The 25,259-nt window shown below is 39.4% G+C and overlaps 1 protein-coding gene across 27 annotated transcripts in view; it reads right to left on the reverse strand.

Annotated features, from left to right (window-relative positions):
* LOC141389958 (ubiquitin carboxyl-terminal hydrolase 46-like) overlaps positions 1-25,259 on the reverse strand; it is a 426,104-nt gene that overhangs the window by 191,589 nt on the left and 209,256 nt on the right. For 2 of the 27 annotated variants that reach the window (XM_073962289.1, XM_073962290.1), the window contains one exon: positions 13,406-15,253. The exons of the other annotated variants lie outside the window; for them this stretch is intronic. In XM_073962289.1, coding sequence (XP_073818390.1) covers positions 13,822-15,036 — 1,215 coding nt within the window. In that variant the 5' untranslated portion in view covers positions 15,037-15,253 and the 3' untranslated portion in view covers positions 13,406-13,821. Of the gene's footprint in view, positions 1-13,405; positions 15,254-25,259 lie in introns of those variants that run through there. 27 annotated transcript variants of the gene reach the window in all.

Raw genomic sequence — 25,259 nt, forward strand, 5'->3', positions numbered from 1 at the left:
CAGACAGACGGACGGACATTGCTCAATCGACTCCAAATTGTCTGAAACACATTTCGTCCAAACATACTTGGGGTCTGAAACCATTATTTCGATGAGGCACATTTTGCCCGTATGAATGTGTATATACCCTTCATAGCCTAAAGGCTGAGGGTATAACAACTGCGTATACGTAATATCACAAGGTAGTTTGAATGACGTTACTCATATATTTTTGAATTAGTACAGTAAACTAAGAACTTGTCGAATTTAAGGTTGTAAAAGGTAACGATAAAAAAATGCATGTTTGATTTCGGCACGATAATTTGACGTTCTCAACGCATGAGGGAGAATCCGGACTTAATAAAATGTAAACTTAATTCTTTTGGTACACAATTTTATATATGTAAGGGTTTTTACTTTTCTTAGAGCACAATTTCGGTCGTAATTTTGCTGTCCCCACTTCGATTTTGAATGTCAAATAACAGGGATATTATGGGATAATTATATAATAACGAAGTCCTTATACTTAATTTACCCCTTTCCGCACATTTTGAATCAAATATTTATCAATTATGAGCAATTTTGTACCTGTTTTACAAAACCGGTTTAAACCGGTTAACCGGTTTTGAAAATTTTTGAAAACCGAAAACCGGTTTTTGAAAAAGTTGAAAATTTCGGTTAACCGAAAACCGTTTTGTTTGGAAAAACCGGTTTTTTGGACACCCTACTATTAACTTAAGTACCTCGGCAGGTATTTCGTCTGGACCCATTGCCTTTTTATCTTTCATTGACATAATAGCTAGTTGTAATTCATTCTCAGTAATGGGTGTCCCTGTAAAATTAATTTCATCTCCTGAGTTGGATAAGGATGTTCGTTGGTGATCGATAAATAATTGCTTAATATATTCTTCCCATAGTTTTTTCTTTTCTGCAGTTTCATAAATTGCTACTTTATTATCATTGTAGATAAATGTTGACGATCTCTTTGGATAAATACCAGATGTCTCTTTTAATTTTTTGTGGAGATTGAAGTCGTCATGAAGTATTTTAAGTCGTTCAATTTCCTGACATTGCTTATTTATTTGCTCATTTTTTGCAGCACGTGTTGCGATTTTAATTTCTTGGTTTATCTCCCAATATCTTTCATAGTTTACATTTTTGTGTTTACTTCTTTCTTTCCGAAGTGCTCGAATTTCATCCGTTATCCATGGATCTTCTTTTTTGCGCATGTTGGTTCCAATTATATTTTTTGTGACATCTTTTATGGATTTTTTCACTTGGTTCCATAGGTTTTCAACATTACATATTGTTGCATTTATTTCAATTAGATCGGCATTTAATTGTTCCTTTATCGTTTGTTTCGTTAATGGGTCATTCAGTTTTTCAATATTGATTCTTGGTTCCGGCTTTTTCTTGCGAGTGGTAGCAAGTTTAATTCTTAAATTGCACATCAAAAGGTTATGGTCTGAGGGGACATCAGCACCAGGGTAGGTAGAACATTTTGACACACACGTACAGTACCTCTTATTTATCAAAATGTAGTCTATTTGGTTTCTTACTATGTTGCCATTATTATCCTGAGGTAATTTCCACGTATAAAGTCGCCTAGGGTGAAGACAAAATAATGTGTTGGTGATTTTGTATTTATATTCTTGGCAAAACTGAATCAATTTCTCTCCTCTTTCATTCCGATTTCCCAGTCCGAATTTGCCTGTAACTTCAGCTGTTACTTCTTGCCCGACTTTGGCATTAAAATCCCCTTGGATTATTGTGATGTCGTGCGGTTTTGTCATTTTCAACAATTTTTCCAAGTCGTTGTAGAACTGTTCTATTTCTTCGTTATTGCTATCAGAGGTGGGTGCATAAACTTGTATTATGTTTATATTAATTGGTTTTCCAGATATTTTCACCATCATGACCCTATCTGATATTGGAACCCATCCAGTGACGCTGGCAGCTATTTTGTTCTTGATCAGAATTGCGACACCTCTTCTATGAATTCCTTCAGGATTTCCGGAGTGATAAACTTTTATATCATGAGATACAAATTCTCCATATTCGGTCCACCAAGTTTCACTAATGCCCAGCACATCTATCTGTAACCTTTTCATCTCATTTATGGTATTGTCCAATTTCCCAAGTTCGTAAAGACTTCTGACATTCCACGTTCCTACGTTTAGTTTGGTTTTACCTCCGGGGATTCTTAGCACCCTCGAATTGCCGGAGACTGAGGGCCGTTTGTTATTTCCTGTATTCATTGTAATTGTATGGTTTTCAAGGGATTATACTTCAGTGGTTTCCCGTTGCCTTCTGAAGGGTTTATAGTTTTCCTTCTTTTTTGTTCAGCCGTTCCTCTGGAATACAGACGCTGTTTGTAGCCGCCCAATATGGGTCAGACGCTACCGATGAAAATGGAATGTGGTTGGCTTGCTCCAAACCGATATTCACATTTCGCTGTGTGTGTGCCGCTTTCGCAGTTTCTGCTACGCCACCCACTCTCCATTTAAGTTAAAGGACGTTAAATATAAAAATGTAAAGAACTTGAAAACATGCTAAGTCGACTTAGCATACTATTGTTTGGAGGCGTCGATATGGTGCCATATGTGGTTGTTACACACTTCGGGATGTTTACTCAAGAAGTATGGACTTGCCCCTGAAAAAACGTTTACCATCGTAATTGAGGCAGAGAATGCAAGTTGCTTCAACAAAAATCAAAGTGATTCGATAGCAGGTCTTAAAGTGAACTTATCCGAAATTTTGTGTGGGAGGTACCGGATGGATTGGACAAATATAGTCCATATTTGAACCTGATCTATATCTAGTAGATATATTAGGATGTGTAAAGTATAGACCAATTCGGCCACTCCCTTTAAGAGTTACCGCATGAACAAATTTTCCGAACATTTTTGAACTTTTGTGGGGAAGGTACATGAAGGAGTGGACCGATATGGCTTATCTTCAAACTTAGACTATGTTTGGACAAAATATTGCTAAGGCCAAGTTTTGGACTGAATCGGCAGATCCGTTCTAGAGTTATTTTGCGCTCCAACCACCTCACACGGTGTCATAGGGGTTTTTTTACAACTCTCAGGCTATTTTCTCAGGAAGTATGGACTTGCCCCTAATGAAACGTTTACCGTCGTATGGGGGCAGTGAATACAAGTTGCTAAAACAAAAATCATATTGATTTGAGAGATGGCCCTAAACTGAACTTTTCCGAAATTTTGTGTGGGAGGTACTCGAAGGAGTGGACCGATTGAGGCCATATTGGAACCTCATCTTCCTCTTGTAGAATGTTTACGATATACAAAGTATGGACCAAATCGGTTACTCCCTTCAAGAGTTATCGTGCGGACAATTTTTCCGAACATTTTCAAACTTTTGTGGGGGAGGTACCTGAAAGAGTGGACCGATATGGCCCATCTTCGAACTTAAATCAAATCTGGACAAAATATTTCGATACCCAAAATTTGAACCGAATCATTTGATCCGTTCGAGAGTTATCGTGCGCACCAGCCAGACAGACAGACAGACAGACGGACAGACAGACGGACAGACAGACGGACGGACATTGCTAGATCTACTCAAAATTGTCTGAAACGGATATCGTACAAACATACTTGGGGTCTAAAACCATTATTTCGATGAGGCACATTTTTGGCCGTATCAAAGTGTAAATACCCTCTTTAGCCTAAAGGCTGAGGGTATAATTAAGTGTTACATAACGAAAATTTAGACCCTTAGATCGTGAAGTATGGGCTTCGCGAATAACAAATTAACGTCATTATAATCAGGACGTGATGTGTAGATAAATATTTAAAAGGACCTTAAGCGGGGATTTATGTTAAGTTTTTGTGGAGGAGTTACCAGGTATAGTGTCTCTATGGACCAAAAGCCGAAAAAAAGGAATTGGGTGTAGCGGAAACACTTGGATATGAGAAAAACTACGATAACACTACTGTTTTTTTTTTTTAATTTTTGGCCAACAAAACACATTTTTAGGTTCTGACTACACTTTTTTTATGCTGCGGGCCCATATTTCAGAAGATATGGACTTCCCCAAGAAACCACTATGCTGTTGTAATGACTGCCGGATCTAAACAGGCAGTTCAACACCCAGAAACCAGTAACGACCACTGTGAATATGTACAATATAAATCGAAGCTATATCCAAATCTTAACCGATTCCTATATAATTTGGCACATTTATTTCCAGACCGAATTCAGTCACACATTTCAAATTCCATCGAAATCGGAAATCTATAGTGTGTTCGGTACAGAAAATACCTGAAATCGGCCGAAAATATATTGGGACCTACATCCAAATCTTTACCGATTTCGATATAATTTGGCACATTTATTTCTAGACCGAATTAAGTCAAACATTCCAAATTTCATCAAAATCGGACGTATACAGCGTGTTTGGTGCAGCAAATACGTCGAATCGGGCGAAAATATATATGGGAGCTATATCCAAATCTGAACCGATTTCGATATAATTTGGCATATTTATTTCTAGACCAAATTCAGTCATACGCTCCAAATTTCATCTAAATCGGACATATATAGCGCGTTTGGTACAGAACATAGGTGAAATCGGATGAAAATATATATGGGAGCTATATCAAAATCTGAACCGATTTCGATATAATTTGGCACACTTATTTGCAGACCGAATTCAGTTACATATTCAAAATTTCATCAAAATTGGACGTATATAGCGTGTTTGGTGCAGCAAATACGTGAAATCGGGCGAAAATATATATGGGAGCTATATCTAAATCAGAACCGATTTCGATATAATTTGGCACATATATTTTTAGACCGAATTCAGTCACACATTCACAATTTCATCAAAATTGGACGTATATAGCGTGTTTGGTGCAGCAAATACGTGTAATCGGGCGAAAATATATATGAGAGCTATATCCAAATCTGAACCGATTTTAGCCAAAAGCAATAGCGTTCTTCCTATGGCTAAAAAATTGTAGTCCCCAATTTTCAGCTGAATCGGACAAACAATGCGACCTGTACGTTGCGAACAAAAATACATGGACAGACGGACGGACATGCATAAATCGACTCAGAAAGTGATTATATGTATATCCGCAAAATTAACGATGGGTCTATTTCGTTTCCTTTTGTATGTTACATACAAATGCACAAGGACATAATACCCCTTACCACAGTGTTTGGTGTAGGGTATAAATAGAGCCCCATGAACTGAATAACATCTTCCAAAGTAATATTAACAAGCTACTTTCTGCATTACAAGAACGGTTGTTTTGGACAAATTAGAGAAAGGTGGAACTACTTATTTTACCTATAACTAGGTAATGAGTAGACAACGGAATTTATGCAACCCCTAGTTTTGATCCGATTAATGTCAAATTTTGTGGCTGGAATATGCCCAGCCACTTCTTCACTTCAGGCTTCTGATTTAATTTCAATCGAAACATATCACAAAATATGCAAAATACATAAATTATGCATATGCAAAATTTATTCATTCTACATATCGTGGAGACGTAGGGGATGAGAGATACCAAGGAACGGCCCTGACCGGCTTTAACATGGCAAAGTCCAGGATTTATCTTGGTCCCTCTCTCATCTCAAGTGGACACTGACCTCCCAGTGGTGTCACCTGGGGTGCTGCCTTTAACACCCGTTAAAGGTAGTGAGCTAACATGTGCCGCGCGTTCACCCATAAGAACGTTAAAAACTTGGGTTTGGGCGCCGCGTTAGTAACCATCACCTAGAAAAAGCAGCATACTATGAAAAAACAAAAGAAGAGAAAAACAAACCCCTCAAAAGTTGACGACCCCCGCAAACGTTTTAAGGACCATGATCTGCGAATCTGCACCTGGAATGTTCGCACTCTTTATAGAGAAGGTGCTGTTTACCCATTGGAAGATGTACTTGAAAAGTACAAGGAAATACGATGTAATGGGAAAGGCGTCACAACTGCAACTAAAGGTGACGCACTGTATTATAGTTGCCATGACATAAAGCATGTGTTTGGTTGCGGATTTGTAGTTGTAGTTGGTCGGAGGTTAAAACACCTGGTCTCCAACTTCACACTCGTGAATGAAAGACTTGCTACAATTCGAATAGAAGCAAAATTCTTCAACATCAGCTTTATTTGCGCTCCTGCTCCCACTGAAGAAAAGGACGAACAGACCAAAGGTATATTTTACGAGCGCTTAGAAGAAACATATGACCGTTGCCCTGCCCATGACATTAAAATTATTCTAGGCGATTTTAATGCCAAATTGGAAAGGAGAATATTTTTGGCCCAACAGTCGGCCACAATGGAACATCTGAAAATGGCATGAGGCTGATAGACTTCGCAGCTGCAAAAATCATGGTAGTTAGCAGTACCAGATTTAATCATCTCGATATTCATAAGGGCACCTGGTTGTCTCCAGATCAAAGAACTAGTAATCAAATTGATCATGTTGTGATAGATGGAAGACATTCATAGAGCGTGTTGGATGTACGATCGTTCCGAGGAGCAAACATTGATTCGGACCACTACCTTGTTGCAGCAAAGGTACGTACCCGTCTAAACGTTGCAAATAAAGCACGAACAGACATAACGCGGAAGTTGGACATCGATAGGCTGCAAACACAACAGATAGCCACAGCATATTCCACTCAACTAGCCTAATTACTTAATGAGAGCACTCCTTGTCCCGATAACATAACAACACACTGGCAAAATATTGCCCACTCCATGCAAACAGCCGCAAAATCCATACTTGGATACCAGAGACCTCCACAACGGAATTCATGGTATAACCAGGAGTGTCGTGCTGCCACCGAAGAGAAAAATGCGGCATATAGGGCTACTTTACAATCAGTAGCAAAGCGCACGAGAGAGATATCGGGAGAAAAGGAGAGAGGAGAAACGTCTTTTCCGCAGGAAAAAGAGAGAAATGGAAAAGCGGGAGTGTGAAAAAATCGAGATGTACTGGAGCCAGAATGAAGTCCGAAAATTCTACCAAAGAGTGAAACATCAAACAGATGGCTTTGGTACAGGCACATTCTCCTGTAGAGACCATCAAGGTAATTTGGTAACTGATACAGATAGTGTACTCAGGATATGGAAAGAACATTTTTCAAATCTGTTGGTATCCAATAGCAGCGAAGACGACGAAGATACCACAGTCCCAATCCCAGAAGATGGTATTGAATGTATACCGCCCAGCCAAGATGAGGTAAAGACAGCAATAAATCGGCTGAAGAATAATAAGGCAGCAGGGGCCGATGGCTTACCAGCCGAGCTGTTCAAAACCGGAGGCGACACGCTGATAAGGTGTATTCATCAGCTAGTTAGCACCATCTGGTAGGAAGAACGAGTACCCGACGATTGGAAGCTGAGTATCCTGTGCCCCGTCCACAAGAAGGGAGATAAGACTGTATGCTCTAACTATAGGGGCATAAGTCTACTCCCTATTGCCTACAAGATCGTGTCAGGGATATTGTGCGAACGACTAAAGCCTATGGTCAACGAGATAATTGGACCATACCAATGTGGCTTTAGACCCGGTAAGTCCACCATTGAAAAGATATTTACCCTGCGGCAAATCCTGAAGAAGACCCAAAAGATGCAGATCGACACCTACCACCTTTTCTCGATTATAAAGCAGCCTTCGACAGTCCGCTACGTTCAAAAGTTTTCCAGGCCATGTCTGAATTTGGTATCCCCGCAAACTCATTCGGCTTTGTAAAATGACTATAACTGACATGAGATCCTCAGTTAAAATAGGAAAGAACTTCTCCGAAGAAATTTGTACCAAAAGAGGTTTCAGGCAAGGAGACAGCATCTCGTGTGATCTCTTCAACATCCTGCTGGAAAAGGTTATAGGGGCACAAGTCTACTCCCGATTTCCTACAAGTTCGTGTCAGGGATATTGTGCGAACGACTAAAGCCAATGGTCAACGAGATAATTGAAGCATACCAATGTGGCTTTAGACCTGGCAAGTCCACCATTGACCAAATATTTACCCTGCGGCAAATCTTGGAAAAGACCCAAGAGATGCAGATCGACACATATCACCTTTTTGCCGATTATAAAGCAGCCTTCGACAGCCCGCTGCGTTCAAAGGTATTCCATGCAATGTCTGAATTTGGTATCCCCGCAAAGCTCATCCGGCTTTGTAAAATAGGAAAGAACCTCTCCGAACAGTTCGGTACCAAAAGAGGTTTCAGACAAGGAGACAGCCTTTTGTGTGACCTATTCAACAGTTTGCTGGAAAAGGTAATACGAGATGCAAATGTCAAAAGAAATGGCACAATTTACACTACAATTTACTAGTGTTGGGCAATCTCGTTCATTGAGCGGATCGATCTTTTTCATTCCGTTCACCAAAAAGATCCGGGTCCTTCACTTCGTTCGTTGGCTCTTTTTCATTCAATAAAACATGTTAGTCCATCATTTTCTTTTGAATATCGTTCATGGTTCCTCTTCTCTACATTGATTGTTTTGTGTGTGTCAGTTTGTGATGCTTTCGTTAACGCAGCTTGTGTGAGTTTGTTTGTGTGCAAAGAATGGTGGTTGTTTTCTTAACGTGGTGGTGATTTTGAATATGAACGAAAGAAGCAAAAAGAACCAGGGAATCTAAAATAACGAGATGAACGAAATGATCTACTGAACGATATGAGCCAACTGAATCATTGATTGTTTTGTGTGTATAAATTTGTGATGCTTGCGCTAACGAAGCTTGCGTAAGTAGATTTTGTGTGTAAAACTAATTATGGTGGTTTTGCTGCAAATTTTGTAAGCAGCGATGTCTTGGCCATCAGAGATCTAAATGAACGACATAAACGGAAGTAACTGATACCTTTATGAAGGTCGAAGCAGAATCTGCGAAAGTGGGTCTGGCGGTAAACGGCGAAAAGACCAAATTGATGGTGTCGACGCGCAAAGCGTCCCTAGAGCTCGGACCAACTGTGGAAGTTGGTACCTACAATTTTGAGGTAGTTAAAGACTTCGTCTACCTCGGCACTGCCATAAACACAACAACAACAAAAATCAGTTGTGAAATAAAAAGAAGAATTGTATTGGCTAACAGATGCTACTTTGGTTTAAGTAAGCAGTTCAAAAGCAAAGCCACATCTCGTCAAACAAAAATAACGCTCTACAAAACACTGATACTACCCGTGCTGATGTATGGCTCCGAAGCCTGGGTACTTGCGCAAGCAGACATGGCAGTGCTTGGTGTGTTTGAGAGAAAAATTATTCGAAAGATCTACGGACCAATCTGGGTTGACGGTGAATATCGACGTCGTATGAACCACGAGCTATATCAGCTATACAAAGACATGAATATAGTTAAACGTATCGAGATGCAACGATTGCGTTGGCTAGGCCATATCATAAGAATGAACGATGATGAACCCGCTAAAAAGGCGTATGAATACATGCCCCCATGGCGGTGCACGCAGAATCGGCAGGCCTAAGCCTCGATGAAGCATACAAGTGGATGAAGAAATGAAAAGACGCGGTATTCCAGAAAGCGACGCGAAAAACAGAGAGAATTGGAGATCTTTTCTTAGTTCGGTCTAGGGAACAAATGTTCTGTAATGGACCAGCTACGAGGGCGGTTCGGAAACTTCTTAGCCTATCAATGAAAGAGAATAGTTAGTTTTTCAAAAATATTTTTATTTTTCAATATAATCTCCTGAAACTTCAATACACTTAGTCCAACGCTATTCTAGCAATTCTATCCCTTGATTAAAATAGTTTTCCTCAAGGTCTTCAAAATAGTGGTTTACAACTGTAATTGCATCTTCATTTGAGGTAAAACGCCTGCCAGCAAGGAATTTTTTTTAGATTTGGGAACAAGTAAAAGTCACTGAGAGCTAAATCAGTGGTCAAGCAACTCGTACTTTAATTCGTTGATTTTAGCCATTGTTAAAACACTCTTGTGCGCTGGTTCGTTGTCTTGACGAAAAATTATTTTTTTGTGTTGTAAGCCAGGACTTTTTTTCTCGAATTTGTACATTTAATTTATCCAAAAGGTTGCAATAGTACTCTGAATTTATTGTTTTACCCTTTTGCAGATAGTCAATCAATAAAATACCTTTGAAGTCCCAAAAATCTGTTGCGATAACCTTACCAGCCGATTGAATTGTTTTTGCCTTCTTTGGGGCACTTCCTCCAGCTTCAGTCCATTGTTTGGATTGTTTTTTTTTTTTGTCTCTGGAGTATAGTGATGGATCCATGTCTCATCAACAGTTATGAAACGACGCTTAAAATCCATTTTATTTCGCTTAAAACGATACAAACAAGCTTGAGAAATGTTCGTTCTTATGCGTTTTTTTGATCGACTGTTAACAAATGCGGCACCCATCTTGCAGAAAGCTTTTTCCCCTGTAGTTCTTCAAGCAAAATTAAATGGACTCGATCATTTGAGATGCCCATGATATTAGCAATTTCACGCACTTTTAATCGTTGATCATTTAATACCATATCATGCACTTTGGCTACAATTTCTGTTGTTGTTGCTGTTTTTGAACGTCCACTACGTGGTTCATCTTCAATGCTTGTACGACCACGTTTAAATTCAGCAACCCAATTTTTTACTGTTACATATGAAGGAGCACTTTCACCTAACACATTCACCAGATCATTATGAATTTCTTGTCCCGATAAACCTTTTTTATGTAAATATTTAATGACAGCACGCATTTCTAATTTTTCCATTGTAAAAAAAATTGCGGATGCGTCTTTTATGAACACCTGTTTCTATATGAAGGAGTTGCCAGATCGAAACAAAATTTAACATGTGTTCATAACAGAGATGGAAGTTTCCAAAACACTTAACTTTTTTCTGTTTATACCGCGCTTTTTGTGCTAGGCTAAGAAGTTTCCGAACTGCCCTCGTATACACTTTAATACGGGCAAAATGTGCCTCATCGAGATAATGGTTTTAGACCCCAAGTATGTTTGGACGAAATGTGTTTCAGACAATTTTGAATCGATTGAGCAATGTCCGTCCGTCTGTCTGTCTGGCTGGCTGGTGCGCACGATAACTCTCGAACGGATCAACCGATTTGGTCCGATTTTGAAACGTCTACCAGACTTAGATGAGCTTCTAATATGGACTCAATCGGTCCACTCCTTCGGGTACCTCCCACACAAAATGAGAAATAAGTTCAGTTTAGGACCTGCTCTCGAATCGCTTTGATTTTTGTTTCAGCAACTTGTATTCAATGCCCCCCATACGTCGGTAGAAGTTTCATCAGGGGCAAGTCCACACTTCCTGAGAAATAACCTGAAAGTTGCAAAAAAAAACCCTATGACACTGTGTGAGGTGGTTGGAGCGCACGATAACTCTCGAACGGATCAACCGATTCGATCCAAAATTTGGCTTTTGTAATATTTTGTCTAAACATAGTTTAAGTTCCAAGATAAGCCATATCGGGGCACTTCAGATATAGGTCAGGTTCAAATATGGACTATATTTGTCCACTCCATCCGGTACCTCCCACACAATATGTCGGATAAGTTCACGTTAAGACCTGATATCGAATAAATTTTCGTTGAAACAACTTGCATTCGCTGCCTCAATTACGATGATAAAAGTTTTTTAGGGGCAAGTCCATACTTCTTGAGCAAACAGCCCGAAGAGTGTAAAAACCCCCTATGGCACCATATGTTGTGGCTGGAGATCCAATTCCATAACGGTCAATATCGATCCATTCCTTTTAGTATCTCCTCCGCAAAACTTTTGATCTTTAATCCTAATCAACATTTTTGTCGGTTCAAACGCCCAAAAACGCCCCTAAATACATACGTATTTTGGGAAAAAAACAAGTAAAAAAGTATCAGTCGGCTTTGCCGACAGAGATATACCCTCAGCCTGTGTATATTGAAACAATATTTTCCCGTTTGAACTGACAAAAATTTTGATTAGGATTAAAGATCAAAAGTTTTGCGGAGGAGATACTATAAAGAATGGATCTCCAGCCACTACATATGGTACCATAGGGGTTTTTTACAACTTCAGGGATGTTTGCTCAAGAAGTATGGACTTGCCCCTGAAACAACTTTTACCATCGCAATTGAGGCAGCGAATGCAAGTTGCTTCAACAAAACTCAAAGTGATTCGAGAGCAGGTCTTAAAGTGAACATGTATCCGAAATTTTGTGTGGGAGGTACCGGATGGAGTGGACAAATATAGTCCATATTTGAACCTGATCTATATCTGGTAGATATATTAGAATGTGTAAAGTATGGACCAATTCGGCCACTCTCTTCAAAAGTTATCGTGCGCACAATTTTTCCGAACATTTTTGAACTTTTGTGGGGGAGGTACCTGAAGGAGTGGACCGATATGGCTTATCTTCGAACTTAAACTATCTTTGGACAAAATATTACTAAGGCCAAACTTTGGACCGAATCGTCAGACCTGTTCGAGAGTTATTTTGCGCTCCAACCTTCTCACACAGTGTCATAGGTTTTTTTTGCAACTTCCAGGCTATTTTCTCAGGAAGTATGGACTTGCCCCTGATGAAACTTATACCGTCGTATGAAGGGCAGTAAATACAAGTTGCTAAAGCAAAAATCAAAGCGATTCGACAGATGGTCCTAAACTGAACTTTTCCAAATTTTTGTGTGGGAGATACCCGACGGAGTGGACCGATTGAGTCCATATTAAAACCTGATCTAAGTCTGGTACACGCTCCACGATGGGCATAGTATGGACCAAATCGGTTACTCCCTTCAAGAGTTATCGTGTGCACAAATTTTCCGAACATGTTCGAACTTTTGTGGGGGAGGTACCGGAAGGAGTGGACCGATATAGCTCATCTTCGAACTTAAACTAAGTTTGGGCAAAATATTACGAAAGCCAAAATTTGAACCGAATCGGTTCATCCGTTCGAGAGTTATCGTGCGCTCCAGCCAGCCAGACAGACAGACGGACGGACATTGCTCAATCGACTCCAAATTGTCTGAAACACATTTCGTCCAAACATACTTGGGGTCTAAAACCATTATTTCGATGAGGCACATTTTGCCCGTATGAAAGTGTATATACCCTCGTTAGCATAAATGCTGAGGGTATAAAAAATTGTTTCAATATACACAGGCTGAGGGTATATCTCTGTCGGCAAAGCCGACTGATACTTTTTTACTTGTTTATATTTTCATTCATAATTTGTCGTTTCAATTTTAGCGGTTTTTGACCGTAACTCAACAAATGAGTAAGAGAATCACACTAATGAATAATTTTGCTGGGTATTTGCGTGACCTGTCATCTAACTCAAACTCTTTTTTTTTTTTTTTTTTGTAACTAACACACTAAATACTGATTTATGGGGTTTGTCATATTATTTTTATTATATTTTAATATTAATTTAATTGTTATTATTACCTTTTTTCAAAATTCCTTTAATTTAAACAATATTTCAAAATGTATTTTATTTAATTTTTATTTCCAAATATTTATGTAAGTCGGAGACATTCAATATTATAGCTACTTGATGCCAATATGTGCGACTAAATGCTGATTTAAATTCTTTGACATTTATTTTAATTTTATAATAATTAATTTGATTTTTTATAATTATAAATTATTATTTTTATGATGCTCACACGATGGGGAGAATGGGGTTAGGTTATTTGAAAACAATTTAAATAATGTTATTATTATTTTGTATAATATTAAATAAATTAATTAATTTATACTAAGAAAAACAAAAATCATTCAGTTTTAAACAAATATATGAAGATAATGTCTCCTGCTAAAGCCTTGCCATGCATGAGAGGATTGACAGCGCATAAAAATAGGCAAATAACTATTGGAGGATGATTTACGGACATCCTTGCTTTAGGCATTACAATCCCTCGACTGATAGAACAGAATATAACCCGTTTCTGATGATTTTTGTATATCCGATGTTAGGCCATAAAAATCTTCTATGGTGGATGCCTCAATTTTATCGACCATATCATCATCGAAGAGCAGCCACAGTCCATGACTCTTAACAATGCTAATGTAATGGCCACGATTTGGTCCCGAACCACAGTGAATGACAACAGCCATTAGATCATAGAGACGATCAGGATTTACAGCATCATCTGAGGTATTGAAAAGTCTCAGCTCCAGTGGGAAAACCACACGATGTGATACCTTGATGTGGCGATTAAATTGTTCCATATATTTGAAGCGTTTAAGATGTAATGCCAAAATCATCGGCAACTTCTTGACACGCATACGCTTTTGAGCCTCTTGATAACTGCAACAGTTGTCACATTTGAATTTATTGTCCGAACACAGGGTCTCGGTGTTACTAAAACACCTCAGACAATGGGTAATTGAGGTATTCTGATCAACATCCACCTGTAGATCAAAGAAATGTTCATCTTTACTGCTGACCGTTTCACAGTTGAGACATCTAGTCTCCGAGGTCAGGGTTCCCTGGAATATTTCATGTACCCAGGTTGGTTCACTGTTGGCCGGGTTGCCCTGAGTGGGTGTGGTGGCATCTGATATGCCTATGCCAATGCCATTTATGGAGCCAGTCGAATTTGAGCAGGTGCCATTGGTTGAGGAGTTGGAAACTGTTGTTGATGTTGAGGTGGTCGATGATGATTTGGTGGCTGCCGTACCAGACGTTGCATTGCCACCACCACTGCCACTCTTGCTGGCATTTCGTTCGGCCAGAATAATTTCATTGATGTGATTTATGAGAAAATTGAGAAATTCGTGAGCATCTTGTTGCATGTAATTGTCAAATTCTTCTTTTTCCTTGCGCAAGCGGGCAATGAACTTTTTCGGTGCAATGGAGCCGACCTTTTTCTTTTGCGTGGCTATGTTATAAAAGAGATCGGCCAAACAGGATAGCAATGTCTCTTTGGGCCGTTTATTTTTGGCTTTATATTCCAAAACCTTGTCACGAAATGGTTTACAAAAATACAAGGCCTGCAGCACAGAGTTGCTGTAACAGGTATTGCCGAAATTCACCAGGCCAAAATAGTGTTCATTTGGCGGAAAGAGATCGGAGCCAATTTCCTTTTCCAGCTGAGAAACATTGGCACCCATTTTCCGTTTATCACCGATGCAAGACTTCAATGTGCCGGTATTGTTTTTGAGATTCTTTGGAAATGATAGAATTTGATAAGGTCTTAAACGACTACCACCATCACCCCGGACCACCACACACAACAGACCGATATTGGCAAGTGTTTGTTAGTGTGATTTTTGTGTTTGGTTAAAAACTCATTTCATTTCTCAACAAACTTTTTCTATTTTCCACTGTCTGAAAATATAAAGAAAGAAAAAAACAGAAATTGAAGAGGGGAGTGTCAGTCAGTAAAAGCAAAGCATTTCTTTTTTTTCTAATATTTTTATTGCTTTAAATCTTAATATTTTATTTAAAATATTTTTTAAATAAAATATTAACATTATAAATAAAAATTTGAAACATTATTATCCCCTCTCCAATCATAAATTTCTTTTCTTATATTTTTTTTCTTTGAAAATTGAAAAAGTTTTCCATTGAGTTTTTTCTGATTTCACGGTTTGTTATCTGCTTTTTATTCAATTTCAAAAATTCATTCATTTTCAAATCATCACCAAAACACAATTAAAAAACATTTTTATGATATTGTAAAAATGTATTACGACTCTTTTTTATACGATTTTCATAAACAAACAAATAAGGAGAAGGAAGAATAAGTTTTATTTTTTTATGTATGTGTATTATGGTTTAGTAAATAAATAACTTATTAATTTATGCTAAAAAATATTGTTAATAAATATACATGGAGGCTTTTAAATTAAATGAATTGAAAAAAATTCTATATCACACTTCAAGTATTCAAAATTGTATTTTTTAAATATTATATTTGAAATATGCCCTTGAAATTATTATTTGCCTACGGAAATTATTATTTGCCTACGGAATAAATGAAATCGCTGTAATCAGGATTTCAAGCACTACCTTCGGTAAAAATTCCAAAACAATTTTCGAACAGCCCTTTAACTCTGCACATAGTGAACAGATTTTGAAATTTTGTGGGAAGGTTCCCAAAGGAGTAGACCTACACAGAAAAAAAAATCCGGCGACAAAGAAAATTGTCATATTGACAAAATTCGATAAAATTATTTAATCACAAAGTAAAAATACAACTGGTAAAATATTTCACATGTTGAATAAAATATTTATCGATTTTTTATACAATTTTTTTCATCAAGAAAATATTTTTTTTTTTTAAGCACAATGTGGAATATTTTGATAAATACTTTTGTCAATATGTAAAATTTTTTATCAGTTGTATTTTTACTTTGTGATTAAATAATTTTGTCAATATGACATTTTTTTTCTTATCGACAGGAAAATCGATAAATTTTTGATTGAATCTTTGAATGTCGCTTGAGCTTGGCTCTAGTGACCCATACATGGAGTGTATGGGGGTAGCAGTAAAGTGTGGTACTGCCGAGGTAGAGTTGCTTAATGTTTACATACCGCCGATGAATAGCTGTGCCCGGCGTTATATGCCCAATATTAGTTTGCTTTTAGAGGGCGATAATCGTCTAGTGCTAGGGGTCCTAGGTAATGACCAGAGGGGTACAGCGCTGGCAGAGCAAATCGATAGCTCCACGTTCTGCGCGGTGAATGAAGACGCTCCTACGAGGATTAGAGGAAACTGCCACAGCTCGCCAGATATCACCATTGTGGCACCAGGTCTGATAAATGACGTATACTGGCAATCCGTCATTTCCCTTAGTTCAGACCAACTTCCAATCATCGAGTCCGTAAACAGACCACCCGACTTCATAACCTCTGAACGACGTATTTTCCTGAACCATGGGAAAGCTGATTGGCAAGGTTTCAGAGAATTTACCAATCACCGCTTCAGACAATTGCCCAACCCCCCGAGACCTCGGGTAGCTGAGAGAACTTTTCGAAACATCATCACTAAAGCAGCCGCTCGCTACATACCTGCTGGTCGCATACCCGAATTAAGACCAAATTTCCCAGCATAGGCGACGGGACTAGCAAATGAACGTGATGAGCTTAGTCGTACGAACCCCGAAGACCCAAGGATTAGACAACTTACTCTTGAAGTCAACAGGCTAGTAGGCGAACATAAGCGGAAAAAGTGGCTAGACCATCTGAAGCAATGCAACAACATTGGTGCAGGAATAAGTAAATTGTGGGCAACGGTTAAATCACTCTCGAGTCCGGAAAAGAAGGATGACAGAACGGCTGTTACTTTCAACGCCGTGACAGTAACTGACCCATAGAGGTGCGCGTGTTATTTTAACTGGCAGTTCATAGAGCACCCCGAGAGTGATAGGACGAAGAGAAGTGTGCTGCGCCGTATAAGAGGAGGTACCACCACAATTTACGATGAGCGATGTTGCAGATGCCATCCGAAACGCTAAATCATCCAAAGCGTTGGGCCCGCAACGAATATCGATGGTAATGCTTAAGCAGCTGGATGAACCTGGAGTTGAGTATTTAACAAGTGTTCTCAACCTATCGTTAGCCATCCATGTTGTACCAGATGCCTGGAGAGTTGGCAGGGTGGTCCCGCTACTGAAACCTGGCAAGGATGCCAGCCGAGGTGAATCGTACAGGCCGATTTCACTCCTGTCGATAGTAGCAAAGATCCTAGAGGCGCTACTCCTCCCCACGATGAGAAGGTGTTTTCCAGTTGCCCAACATCAACATGGAATTCGGAAAATACATAGTACTACAACAGAGGACTGAACCAGAAAAGGCCGTGCAGCCGAATAGTCAAGGTTGCTCTTGACCTATCGAAAGCCTTCGATACCGCCAATCATGCCAAGCTGTTCGAGGATATAGAGAAAACTAATCTCCAGCCATGTTTGAAACGTTGGGTAATCAACTATATGTGTGGATGCTAGTCGTTTGTAGAATTCAGAAACAAGAAGTCCAAAACCCGTAGAGTGAAACAGAGAGTTCCCCAAGGAGGGTTGATATCTCCGGAACTGTTTAACCTCTACCTTTCTGAAATTCCACACCCTTCAGACGGCATAGAGATTGTGATGTATGCGGATGAGTGTACGATCTTGGCGTCGGGTCCTATCGTCGATGACATATGTGATAGGTTAAATGTCTACATAGCGGACTTAGTGCAGTTCTTCCATCTGAGGAATATGAAAATATCCGCCGCTAAATCCACATCCACGCTGTTCACCACATGGACGGCTGAGATGACGGCTCCCACTGAACATATTGGTCGATGGTGCACTGATTCCGACCACTTACTACCCTAAAATACGGGGTGTAACGTTCGATAGCATGTTCAAGTCGTCCGCGCATGCCACAGCTATTTGCAAAAAGATCAGAAGTAGGAACAAGGTTCTCAAGTCGCTGGGCGGCAGCACTTGGGGTGCTGATAAAGAAACCTTGTTGACCACCTACAATGCAATAGGCCGGTCTGTGGTAAGCTATGCGGCGCCAGCATGATCTGCAAAGGTTAGCGCATCGCAGTGGAAGAAGATTCAAACCTGCCAGAATGCCGCCCTGGAGACTGCAACAGGGTGCCTCCTCATGACACCAGTGGACCATCTTCATGAGGAGGCGAAGGTTTTACCGGTGCGTCAGCACAATAAGATGTTGTCGATGCCGTACCTGCTTGGGTGTTACCGCAGTGAGCATCCCGGTCACGATTTAGTGGAAAGGCTCCCCCCACCCAGGTACGTCAGGAAAGACCTTCATGATCTAGAGAGAGAGGTCCAAATGTATAAAAGAGAACCGCTAGATCAACGAGCCTATCAGGCAGGCTTGAATCGGATTCACACCAACACGGTGCGCAAGCAGTACGCAAATACAGTGTGAATGCCGTACTTGGAAACCATCCCCCATCCATCGCAGCAGAAAAACGCCAGCTGCCAAGGCAAACACGAGTGGTTTTAGCTCAGTTAAGATCCGGACGATGCAACCCTTCTAGTTTCCAAAAACTCAGCCTTATCTCAACCCTGCACACCCACAACAATCCCCACTCAAAATTTCAAGTTTCTAGCTTTAGCAGTTTTGGGTGACGTTGGGGATGAAAGATACGGAACGGTCCTGACCGGCTTTAACATGGCAAAGCCCAGGATTTATCTTGGTCCCTCTTTCATTTCATGTGGACACTGACCTCCCCGTGGTGTCACCTGGGGAACTGCGTTTAACACCCGTTAAAGGTAGTGAGCTAACATGTGCCGCGCGTTCACCCATAAGAACGTTAAAAACTTGGGTTTGGGCGTCGGGTTAGTAACCCTCCCCTAGAAAAAACTGCCTACTGTGAAAAAACGAAGGAAAAGAAAAACAAATCTCTCAAACGTTGACGTCCCCTGCAAACGTTTTAAGAACCATGATCTGCGGATCTGCACCTGGAATATTCGCAGTCTTTATAGAGAAGGTGCAGTTTACGCATTGGCAGATGTACTTGAAAAGTACAATGCCGACATTACTGCCATACAGGAAATACTATGGAACGGGAAAGGCGTCAACACCTAAAGGTGACGCACTGTATTATAGCTGCCATGAGACAAAACATGAGTTTGGTTGCGGATTTGTAGTTGGTCGGAGATTAACACATCTGGTCTCCAGCTTCATCCCAGTGAATGAAAGACTCGCTCCAATTCGATTAAAAGCAAAATTCTTCAACATCAGCTTTATTTGCGCTCATACTCCCACTGAAGACAAGGACGAACAGACCAAAGATATATTTTACGAGCGCTTAGAAGTAGCATATGACCGTTGCCCTGCCCATGACATTAAAATCATTATAGGCGATTTTAATGCCAAAATTGGAAAGGAGAATATCTTTGGCCCAACAGTCGGGAAATTCAGTCTCCACAGTGAAACATCTGACAATGGTATGAGGCTGATAGACTTTGCAGCGGCAAAATACATGGTAGTTAGCACCAGATTTAAACATCTCGATATCCATAAGGGCACCTGGCTGTCTTCAGATCAGAAAACAAGAAATCAAATTGATCACGTTGTGATAGATGGAGGACACACATCGAGCGTGTTGGACGTGCGCTCGTTCCGAGGAGCAAACATAGACTCGGACCATTAACTAGTTGCAGCAAAGGTACGCACCCGGTTAAACGTAGCAAACAAAGTACGAACAGACACAACACGAAAGTTAGACATCGGTAAGCTGCAATCACAACAGATAGCCACAGCATATTCCACTCAACTAGCCCAATTGCTTAATCAAAGCACTACTCATCCCGATAACATATCAGGACAATGGCAAAACATTGCACACTCCATGCACACAGCCGCAAAATCCATACTTGGATACCAGAGACCTCCACCAAGTAATCCATGGTATGACCAGGAGTGTCGTGCTGCTACCGAAGAGAAAAATGCGGCATATAGGGCTATTTTACAATCAGTAGCAACGCGTAGCGCACGAGAAAGGTATCGGGAGAAAAGGAGAGAGGAGAAACGTCTTTTCCGCAGGAAAAAGAGAGAGATGGAAAACCGGGAGTGTGAACAAATCGAGATATACAGGAGCCAGAATGAAATCCGAAAATTCTACCAATTTGTGAAACATCAAACTGATGGCTTTGGAACTGGCAAATCCTCCTGTAGAGACCAGCAAGGTAATCTGGTAACTGATACAGATAGTGTGCTAATGATACGGAAAGAGCATTTTTCCAAACTGTTGGCATCCAATAGTAGCGAAGTCGACGAAGATACCACAGATCCAATCCCAGAAGATGATATTGAATGTATACCACCCGGCCAAGATGAGGTAAAGACAGCAATAAACCGGCTGAAGAATAATAAGGCAGCAGGAGCTGACGGCCTACCAGCCGAGATGTTTAAAACCGGAGGCGACACGCTGATAAAGTGTATGCATCATCTAGTTAGTTCCATCTGGCAGGAAGAACGCGTACCCGACGATTGGAACCTGAGCATCCTGTGTCCCGTCCATAAGAAATGAGATAAGACTTTATGTTCCAACTATAGGGGCATAAGTCTTCTCCCTATCGCCTACAAGATAGTGTCAGGGATATTGTGCGAATGACTAAAGCCCATGATCAACGAAATAATTGGACCAAACCAATGCGGCTTTAGACCTGGCAAGTCCACCATTGACCAGATATTTACCCTGCAGTAAATCCTGGAGAAGACCCAAGAGATGCAGATCGACACCTACCACCTTCTTGTCGATTATAAAGCAGTCTTCGACAGCCCGCTATGTTCGAAGGTATTCCAAGCCATGTTGGATTTGGTATCCCCGCAAAGCTCATTCGGCTTTGTAAAATGACTCAAACTGACAAAAGATCTTCAGTTAAAATAGGAAAGAACCTCTCCGAAGAGTTTTGTACCAAAAGAGGTTTCAGGCAAGGAGACAGCCTTTCGTGTGATCTTTTCAACATCCTGCTAGAAAAGGTTATACGAGAGACAAACGTCAAAAGAAGTGGCACAATCTACACCAATAGTCACATGTTACTTGCTTATGCTGATGATATAGACATCATGCGACGATCAGTAAAAGAAGTAACCGATACCTTTATGAAGGTCAAAGGATAATCTGCTAAAGTGAGTCTGGCGGTAAACGGCGAAAAGACCAAGCTGATGGTGTCGACGCGCAATGCGTCCATTGAGATCGGACCAACTGTTGAAGTTGGTTCCTATAATTTTGAGGTAGTAAAAGACTTTGTATACCTCGGCACCGCCGTAAACACAACAAACGACATCAGTTGTGAAATAAAAAGAAGAATTGTATTGGCCAACAGATGCTACTTTGACTTAAGTAAGCAGTTAAAAAACAAAGCCACATCTCGTCAAACAAAAATTACGCTTTACAAAACACTGATACTAACCGTGCTGATGTATGGTTCCGAAGCCTGGGTACTTGCCCAAGCAGATAAGGCAGGGCTTGGCGTGTTTGAGTGAAAAATTCTTCAAAAGATCTACGGACCGATCTACGTTGATGGTCAATATCGTATGAACCACAAGCTGTATCTGCTATACAACGACATTAGTATAGGTAAATGTATCGAGATACAAAGATTGCGTTGGCTAGGCCATATCATAAGAATAAGCGATGATGAACCCGTTAAAAAGGCGTATAAATTCGAGCCACATGGCGGTGCACGCAGAATTGGCAGGCCAAAGAATAGATGGCGCAAACAAGTGGATGAAGAGATGACAAGGCGCGGTATTCCAAAAAGCGAAGCACGAAACAAAGAGAATTGTAGATCTTTTCTTAGTTCGGTCTATGGAACAAATGTTCTGTAATGGGCCAGCTAAGTAAGCTTTAGCTCTTTCGCCTGGGCGTTGATGAATCAGTCGGTCACTCACCTCACTGCTCTTTTATATTTATAGATAATCAAAGAGAATCGCAGTTGTCAAAATATATTTTTCCACATTTTCAAGCGGGGTTCAAGGGTATCGGTATGACAGTTGTAAATTCTAAAGCAAAAAATAGGGTTTTAAAAACATTTTAGAACCAATTGTCGACACTCATGAGTTATACATCAAGTGACGTGGAATCGTGAGTTCTACAATTCTACATATAGTTTGAAACATTATCTGGTTGCGTCCTCTAATTATAAGAAAAATTCAATAAAAAAAATTCCAAATCAGAACTTAAAAATGTCATCATCGATTTAAGGGCGATGCAGTGTATATATCGAAAAATCATACATTAGAACCATGTTGCCCAAGGGGTTTACTTTAATTCTTTATTTGAGCACAAGTCTGAATGTTGCCTGGTTTGGCCAGATATTTGAGAATTTTGAGAATTTTTAACGGTTTTGTTATTTATACATTAATTTTAAATATTTATATTTTTATATTAATTTCAGTGGACAAAAAGAAATATGTTTAACCGAACATCAAGTAAAATTTTATTTGCATTTTGCCTAAAACTCTAGCCATGTTCACGCAAAAATTGCGTCCCAATTCTTGCATTGCATCCAAAAGAAATGACATCGGTTATTAAAATAGCGACAACAAATATTTACTCCAGCCAACAAATAATTATTATCACTGGTATGCATCGACGAAGAATAAACAAAAATTAAATAATTAACCACAACAATAAGCAAAAAAGATAATTAAAAAAAAAAATAAATTCCATAATGTATTCTAATTGAAACCGGTATTTTTTACCAGTATTTAAGAACTAGAAATTTGCAATGTTTCAAATGGAAAAAGTCAAAAGAAGATCGGTTCTATGCGACCAAGTGAATCAGTTGCATTTTGTTGGCGAACTATTCCAAAACAATGAACTTTACTTGGCTAAAAGTAAGAAACAAAATTTTAAACAGAAGTAAATTAAATACATTTATAATACATTCAACAAATTTCAGTTATTCTTTACGTTTACGGTGGTAGCTACAATTTTTCTACAAGCCAAAGCAGAGGTCTTAAGAGAATACAAGTAAAGTAATCATCTACAAATGTTTTAATAGAATATAAAATATGAATAATTGTTAATTTCAGAATATATGTGAAAGGTGGCCTGAGAGAGGAAACAATTTCATTGGACGCTGATAACAATTTAGTCATCAAAGGAACTCAAATCCAAAGATTTCCATTGCCAAAGGATAATGAATATGAAATCATAGCTGTGATTGAATACACAGGCGATAAGGATGGTTATCATGCCCATTATATTATAACAACACAAGAATCGGCTGATAGTTTGCGTTTAAGTCCATCATCGCTCAAATCAGCAGCAGGTTAATAGATTGCACACTCTTCCTTTTAAAAATAAACAAAATAAAACAATACTTTTTTTGCTATAAAGAAGAAACATGAAAAGCGATTCATGATGTATACAGGGTGTTTTAGGTTATTGACGACTTTCAGATCGTCTTTATAGAAGTCTTTGTAGACGACTTTAAGGTCGTCTTTATAGGCGACTTTAAGGTCGTCTTTATAAACGACTTTAAGGTCGTCTTTATAGGCGACTTTAAGGTCGTCTTTATAGACGACTTTAAGGTCGTCTTTATAGACGACTTTAAGGTCGTCTTTATAGACGACTTTAAGGTCGTCTTTATAGGCGACTTTAAGGTCGTCTTTATAGACGACTTTAAGGTCGTCTTTATAGACGACTTTAAGGTCGTCTTTATAGACGACTTTCAAGTCGTCTTTATAGACGACATTCAAGTCGTCTTTATAAACGACTTTCAAGTCGTCTTTATAGACGACTTTAAGGACTTTAAGGTCGTCTTTATAGACGACTTTAAGGTCGTCTTTATAGTATTTAAGAACTATTCGTCTTTATAGACGACTTTATGGTCGTCTTTATAGACGACTTTATGGTCGTCTTTATAGACGACTTTATGGTCGTCTTTATAGACGACTTTATGGTCGTCTTTATAGACGACTTTATGGTCGTCTTTATAGACGACTTTATGGTCGTCTTTATAGACGACTTTATGGTCGTCTTTATAGACGACTTTATGGTCGTCTTTATAGACGACTTTATGGTCGTCTTTATAGACGACTTTATGGTCGTCTTTATAGACGACTTTAAGGTCGTCTTTATAGACGACTTTAAGGTCGTCTTTATAGACGACTTTAAGGTCGTCTTTATAGACGACTTTAAGGTCGTCTTTATAGACGACTTTAAGGTCGTCTTTATAGACGACTTTAAGGTCGTCTTTATAGACGACTTTAAGGTCGTCTTTATAGACGACTTTAAGGTCGTCTTTATAGACGACTTTAAGGTCGTCTTTATAGACGACTTTAAGGTCGTCTTTATAGACGACTTTAAGGTCGTCTTTATAGACGACTTTAAGGTCGTCTTTATAGACGACTTTAAGGTCGTCTTTATAGACGACTTTAAGGTCGTCTTTATAGACGACTTTAAGGTCGTCTTTATAGACGACTTTAAGGTCGTCTTTATAGACGACTTTAAGGTCGTCTTTATAGACGACTTTAAGGTCGTCTTTATAGACGACTTTAAGGTCGTCTTTATAGACGACTTTAAGGTCGTCTTTATAGACGTCTTTATAGACGACTTTAAGGTCGTCTTTATAGACGACTTTAAGGACTTTAAGGTCGTCTTTATAGATGACTTTAAGGTCGTCTTTATAGACGACTTTAAGGTCGTCTTTATAGACGACTTTAAGGTCGTCTTTATAGACGACTTTAAGGTCGTCTTTATAGACGACTTTAAGGTCGTCTTTATAGACGACTTTAAGGTCGTCTTTATAGACGACTTTAAGTTCGTCTTTATAGACGACTTTAAGGCCGTCTTTATAGACGACTTTAAGGTCGTCTTTATAGACAACTTTAAGGCCGTCTTTATAGACGACTTTAA

Source organism: Musca autumnalis, unplaced genomic scaffold, assembly GCF_047663935.1.
Source record: "Musca autumnalis isolate F117 unplaced genomic scaffold, ASM4766393v1 scaffold_1, whole genome shotgun sequence".
NCBI lineage: Eukaryota > Metazoa > Arthropoda > Insecta > Diptera > Muscidae > Musca > Musca autumnalis.